Here is a 7,006-nt window from a genome sequence, read left to right as displayed (position 1 = left end):
GCTTTTCCTACCAACCATGGAAAGGGAGTTACAGTCCCCAGAGTGCTTTAGAAAAGGTATTTTTGACCATTATGGACTACTCCAGAGATTGCACTCAGATCAAGGCAGACATTTTGAGAGCAAGCTAATTAAGGAGTGAACACAATTATGACACAAATGGTATGCGCTTTTTGGTTCTTGAGAGACCTCACCTCCACCCAAGAGGGGCGAATTTCATAACACTGTTCTGCAAAAAGAATGAAGATGGATTTTCAACCTTAAAGCCTGTAAAAAAACCAGGCCTAAATGAGAAGTTTAGTTATGCTCCTTTTTGTAAATGCCAAAGGGAGGTACAGCAGCATCTTGGAAAAATTGGTACAGGATCTATCTTTGATGTCTGTATAATACTCTGTACAATTTATCATGTGTAGTGTATGTATGTTGTAACTTGTGTTTGATGAGAGGAGGAGACTGTTGGGATTTTTGGACTTTATTTTCGGCATTTTCCCTTCCATTTTTTTATTCTTTTTTTTTGGGGGGGGGGGGCGGAAAGGCCTGGTTCTGATAGGTGACCCATGTCTGCATGCCATATGGGGTGGTTTGGGCGATTAAGGTGTGGAGTGACACGTGCTTGTTTTGGTTGGTGGCTTTTTATAGGCGAGACGGGAGGGACAGAAGGCGGCACTGGATATAAAGGGAGATATATATATATATATGTGATCAGGAGTAGCGCTCTCTCTTTTGGCAGTCATTTTTTGGTAAGTGTAGACACCTTCGGCTTCGTTGCATCTTACAACCTATGCTTGATGCATCACTTGGAACTATGTGAGCTTTTCATTTGACCTTGGTGAAGCTAGCTAGCTCTGTTTTTTCTATTTCATGTTTTAGGCCAATTTTAAGTTCTGGCGGCCGTTCTTTTGAGTGGCTAGTGTATGGAGGACAAGGTGAATTTGAATAATTGGTGTAAGCCGTAACTGGTCATCTCAACCTACAGTTTTCTGCGAGCTATTTATATGTTGATCTCATCCTTAAAGATACGAGGTTAGAATGTGTGGCATGGGAAATTATGAATATATATGATGAATAGCAACTAAGTTATATTTGTTGCATGTTCTTGCCCTCATCTAGGACTACATATCAGTACCTTTATAATAAGTACTTGGAACAACCGTATGGGGGTCAACTATCCTTCTCTCATTCAAATAAGCATTCCTGTATTAGAGTTCAACTTTTAATATATTTGCAGGTAATATTGGGTAAGTGTCACTCCTGGGGTCTCTTTTGCCCTTTGTCAGTTTGCATTTGTTTTCTTTTTCCAACTTTTGTCCACCATTTAGTGATTATCAATTTAGTCGATGTTTGTCTATTTTAGCATTTTGTATTCTATGATTGTATATTTTTAAATTGTCATAGTGATTCATCAGAAGCGTGGATCCTGAGGAAGCAATTTAGAGTGAAATGCGTTGATCCTACACGCTCATGTTTCTTTATGATATGATTCCAAAACCACATGCTGATGTTATCTCTATAGACTGTTTTGGTTTTGGTTTTAAATATGCAAAGTGTTTTTTCACTTTTTAAACGATGAACCAATAAAATGCATAGTTTTTATTTTTTACTATTATTGTACATTTATTTTTTCTCTATTATATGGCACACACAAAGTCCCACTATCTCTGGAGAGGGGACACGACCATTCGGTTAGCCGAATGTGACTGCCCACTCCAGTCTCTTTCTCTTGCTTTATAATTAAGGAGTTACTCCAGTTGCCGAACATCTACATGAGTCCTTAACACCCTGCATATGATCTTCTCCCTGGAGGACAAATACAAGCATGCCTGGAGCCATAGGGCTGAAGCCATGGTCCATGCTATTAATAGCACAAGGCATGAGAGTTACAAAATTCTCCCTCTATTTTTTGATGTTCAGGAGGGGCCTAGACTGCCCATTGACCTCCTGCTAGGAGTTTCCACCAGTGCTATTAGTCATCAAATCCATTACCAATATGTGGCTCACCTGAAAGATACCTTCAAGTCCACTTACCATACGGCTGAAGAAACCTCAGCAAAAAAAAAACCAAGGGAGTAAATGAAGGTTTGATTCCCAAGATATAGAGACTTTAATCTAGGTGACCAAGTCTTGCTTTCAAACTTGGGAGTATCTTAAGAGCTTACAAAGCCATCCACAATTCTGCCCTCAGCTACATCACTAACCTAGTCTCAAAATACCAACTAAATAATTCTATTCATTCCCCCCAAGACCAACTTCCCCTCACAGTCGGTCAAACATACACCTGCGAAAAATGTCTACCAGCCTCCGACCTCCCCTCACAGCTGGTCCAGCACACGCCTGAGAAAAATGTCTACCAGCCTCCAACCTCCCCTCACAGTCAATCCAACACATGCCTGCAGGAAAAGACTACTAGCCTCAAACCTATCCTTACAGCCGATCCATCGCACACTTGGGGAAGAAGACTACCGGCTTCCAACCTCCCTTCACAGCTGATCTAACACGCCTGTGGAAAAAGACTACTGGCCTCCAACCTCCCCTTACAGCCAGTCCAACGCACACCTGAGGAAAAAACTACTGGCCTCCAACCTCCCCTTACAGCCAGTCCAACGCACACCTGAGGAAAAAAACTACTGGCCTCCAACCTCCCCTTACAGCCAGTCCAACACACGCCTACGAACAAAGTCTACTAACTTTCAACCTCCCCTCAGAGCTGATCCAATGCGCACCTTCGGAAAAAAGACTACTGACCTCCAACTCAGATAATGGTCTGGTATGGATTTTGGGGGGGACCCCATGCCTTTTTAAATTTTGGTGTGGGGTTCCCCTCAAAACCCATACCAGACCCGAAGGGCTTTGTATGGATTAAGGGGGAACCCAATGCCATTTTTTAAATCATTTTTGTAATTTCCGACAATTCTTTCTTTTACATTTAGCTGTCAGTGGGCATTTTTTCACTATATAATACCACATGACTTGATAAAATAACTCATGCGGTATTTTAGTAACGTTTTTTAGTGAATTCAAACTTTTTTTTTTTTAAATGCTGTGCGGTATCCTACCGCATACTCGGATGCGGTAAGATACCGCTTAGTGAATTGTGCCCACTGTCTCCAACCTTCCGTTACAGCCAGTCTATTGTTCTTAGATGATTGGGGGTTCTTTTGCAGGGGGAGCTGATGGCACCTGTGGTCTTTGTATTTCTCCCCGTCTGCTGCTGCTAAAAGAGAACCCTCAATAAAACTCTTCCTCCTCTTCTATAAACTGATCTTCCTCCTCTTCTGTAAACTGATCTTCCTCCTCTTCTTCAAACTGATCTTCCTGCTCCTCTTCAGAAGGAGGTATGATTTCTTCCATCTCCATGGAAAATGGTGGACTCACTTTGGCAGCTTCCAGTTTCAGCCAGTCTACCTCCTTGAAAAATGGGTGGCTTCTCAGATCTTTAACAAGCCTCTGTCTTGTGTCGGGGCATTTGCATAGCAGCTGTAAAAATATACAAAAATAGGTTAGCTATGGTACAAAGGCAATAACTATGAAATTCTACTTTTATAATAAAAAAAGAATATCTATTTTTTGCATGCTATAGATGGTGTTTACTTACTTTATCCCCTATGAGGTCCTGGAGATCCATACTGAAGTCAATGGGAAAACTTGGATGATGGTTGCAGATTGCGTTTTTGAGCGCCTTGCTGCCTCTAACAGGCGCTGAGATGATGTCTAAGTCGGTCTCTGAGTTGGTATCTTGGTAGGGGAATGGATAATTTCCAGTTGCCATCTCGAAGACTATAACTCCCAGGGAGAAATAGTCAACGGCATAACCATATGGAAGACGTAAGTAGATCTGTAGAAATATCAAAAAGAATGGTCAATACTGATTACTGACAAGAATACTACTTAAAGTGTTACTAAACCCAGGACCCTGCATTCACTATATCTGATCTCCCACAGTACACGGAACATGCAAGTGGAATTATTTTAGTAGACAACTGCTAAATCCCTTTTCTCATCAGCAGTTAGAGCAGTCTTGTGACTTCTCTCAGTGTCCAGAAGATCACTGGTTAAAACTTGTAGGAGGAGTTTTCATGACTCCTGAGATCTGTCTGGACAGTGCTGATTAGCCCTGTGCTGATCACATGCACCCACCCAAGAAAAAAAAAACCTCTCTTGCAATGCACACCAAACTGAGCATGTGCAGAGTGTCTCCACATGATATGGCTTATCAGGATATAAGAGGGGGACACTGGAAGAAGGGGAGGATAAGAGAAGTAAGGCTCAGCCTTTTTACACAATGCAGAGGATTAACCTTTTAGGTTGCAAAGTGAGTATAACAAGCATGATTTACTGCATATACAGACTGATTTTACTGTTGTGGGTTTAGTAACACTTTAATACTGAATATTACTATAGTAATAATATATTTATAATAGTATTACTGAATACTAATAAGAAGACAGGAAAACAAAAATGATCCAATACTTACTTCTGGAGCAATGTACCTTGGCGTGCCATACCAGACTGTCAGGGTCCGGGACTTGCCCACACCCATTGCTGATAAGCCAAAGTCGGCGATTCTCACATGTCCAACGCTATCCAGCAGAATGTTTTCCGGTTTCAGATCCCGGTGTACAATCCCCTGGCCATGAAGGAACTGCAGACCGCAAATGATCTCCGCAGTGAGGAATCTGATGGAGCGAGAGAAAAGATTGATATGAAGCATTTTATTATAATCTTAAGCCAAAGACAATAAATATTGATGATAACACTTCAATTGTCAGATATAGTCAGGTATCCTTTGCTATAACTAAATTATGTTGAAAGAAAATATTATCAGTAAGGACAGAATTTAGCACAATACTGTACATAGAAGTGTTTTATACTGATATCTGAAATCGCTGATGAATTGGTAGCAAATAGGCTTTGCAAATTTTCACAATTTTTTTTTGTGCTAGTAAAAGGTGTCCAAATACGACTGAATGTGATTGTACAGTCTCTCTTAAAGTCTATGTAAGACCAAAACAGAAAGCAAGCTAAAAAAAGCTTTCCTGCTCCATCCAAAACTACAAAAAAAATGTTCTACATTTACAAACTAACTTTATCAAAAATGATGTTGTACAAGGACTTGCTAGTTATAAACCGAATTGATTCTTTGATAGGCCCCCATACAATATGATTGCTTGTAAAGTTGAAAAGAGATGGTTTAAAGATTGCCCAATCAGATGGAAAGTTTAAAGCTTCCACTGGATGATGAATTGGCCAATAATGGTTGGATTGGATATAAACAGTGTGTATATGGAACACATTGCAACATCTGTAGGTGCACGCTTACAGATCATTCTCAGGGTAAGAGAGATCATCCAATATCAGTCTCACTAGAAGTGTTTTTTAGATAAATCCGGTGCCTGGGATGTCTACTCAATGTATATGTATAGGGAGAGCCTAGAAAGGACAGATTTACTGAATATCAGACCTTCCCACCGCAATCTCATATCTAGTACAAGCCTACACTTTGATGTGATCTATGTACAGTACTAGGTTCTACCTCCATCCTCATGATCATGGTACCCTGTTGTCTTACCTATCTTGTATCTAGAACAAGTCTACACATTGATGTGCTCTATCTACAGTACTAAGTTCTACCTCCATCCCTGTAATCATGGTACCCTGTTGTCTTACCTATCTTGTATCTAGAACAAGTCTACCCTATTATCTTACCTACCTTGTATCTAGAACAAGTCTGCACATTGATGTGATCTTTCTAGAGTACTTTGTTCTAACTCCATCCCTATTATCATGGTACTCTATTGTCTTATCCAACTTGTTTCTAGAACACGTCTACACACTGCTGTGACCTATCTACAGTTCTATGTTCTACCCCATCACTATTATCATGGCACTCCTATTGACTTACCTTGTTGTCTCAATATTAAATGGTTTGCATTCTTCCAAGAAGTAATAAAGGTCTCCACCACTCAGGTATTCCATGACGAAGCATATATGATCCTGCACAGAGAAAAGAAAGATTGAGGTTATAGAAATGATTTGCTCCGTGAATCCCTATTCATCTTTGTAGGTTGTGAGAGGTAGGTGTCACTTATAGCAGTATCCCGAGAGGGTAACCATTTTACAGCGACCTCTGCCACATAATAAGTAGATGATGGAGTTACTTACTTCTGTCAGCAAGACATCATATGCATGAGTGCAGAAAGGGCTGGCACGAACTTTCTTCAATATTCGGCTCTCCTTAAGGATATCGTCAAACTGGTCGTCGTTCTTTTTCTGGATTTTGACAGCCATCAGCTTATCAGTGGAGATTTGTGATGCCAAAACCACCTGGAAGGGAAAGAGGGAAAGAAAATTAGAGCTGACAATTGGTGAAGTTTATTCACATTGAATATGTCATTTATGGGTGCACAGTAATGGCTAGAATCACTAAAATTGCATTTTATTCATCACAGGGTCTACATTGGTGAAACTGCTCAAATTCCAGGACCTTCTCTCACTCCTATCTGGAGTCTCACTTATCCCGCTGCACAGAGATATAAGTCAATGAAGAAAAGTGAGACCCCCTATTCCACCACAACCCATTGCTTCATGAAAAAGCCATTGTCCTTACAACTACATTTCACCACCCCGATTACTTCTGTGTTATATACTTGGAAACCCAATTAAACTTTCAGCTGACATCAGCAAAATACATTGCAGATGCAACAAAGCAAAATATGCCCAATAAAAGTCTTTCGATGTTTTTTAATCAAAAAGCAGCCACAACGTGACAATACAAAAGCCTGTGTCCTTCCAGCATGCTTCAGAGTGGGACTTTTGTTCTCTGTGGGGATCTCTGTTCAGAGGTTCAGCAAATGCCATTCTTAATCAGAGTCCAGGACTCTCCAGTCAGCATGAAACAAGAACTTTGCTGATTGGAGAGCATTAGCTCTGACTCATCAATGGGGCATGTCAAACCACTGTGGAGAGACCACTGCTTCCTAATTGAAAGCAAGGACCCCTCTCTAGCACATGA

The 7,006-nt window shown here is 40.6% G+C and overlaps 1 protein-coding gene across 1 annotated transcript; it reads right to left on the bottom strand.

Annotated features, from left to right (window-relative positions):
* Positions 1-1,728: 1,728 nt before the first annotated feature.
* LOC149463812 (protein kinase C theta type-like) lies at positions 1,729-5,970 on the bottom strand. Its single transcript, XM_089674690.1, has 5 exons — positions 5,897-5,970; positions 4,469-4,670; positions 3,590-3,829; positions 3,278-3,471; positions 1,729-1,849 (listed from the first exon to the last, which is right to left on the bottom strand). The coding sequence occupies exons 1-5, from the start codon at positions 5,968-5,970 to the stop codon at positions 1,729-1,731; spliced, it is 831 nt and encodes a 276-aa protein (XP_089530816.1).
* Positions 5,971-7,006: the final 1,036 nt, after the last annotated feature.

This window comes from Staurois parvus, unplaced genomic scaffold (genome assembly GCF_062004578.1).
Source record: "Staurois parvus isolate SC_StPar_1 unplaced genomic scaffold, SC_StPar_1.0 ptg000151l, whole genome shotgun sequence".
Lineage (NCBI taxonomy): Eukaryota > Metazoa > Chordata > Amphibia > Anura > Ranidae > Staurois > Staurois parvus.
This window is presented reverse-complemented; position numbering and strand designations above follow the sequence as displayed.

Bases quoted from the DNA above. Each gene is read 5' to 3' on its own strand.
- LOC149463812 (XM_089674690.1), bottom strand. From the start codon at position 5,970: ATGGAATACCTGAGTGGTGGAGACCTTTATTACTTCTTGGAAGAATGC. The intron at 4,671-5,896 runs GTAAGTCAATAG...TCGCTCCATCAG, and splicing joins TTTAATATTGAGACAACAAG to ATTCCTCACTGCGGAGATCA. The intron at 3,830-4,468 runs GTAAGTATTGGA...ATATTTCTACAG, and splicing joins CAAGGTACATTGCTCCAGAA to ATCTACTTACGTCTTCCATA.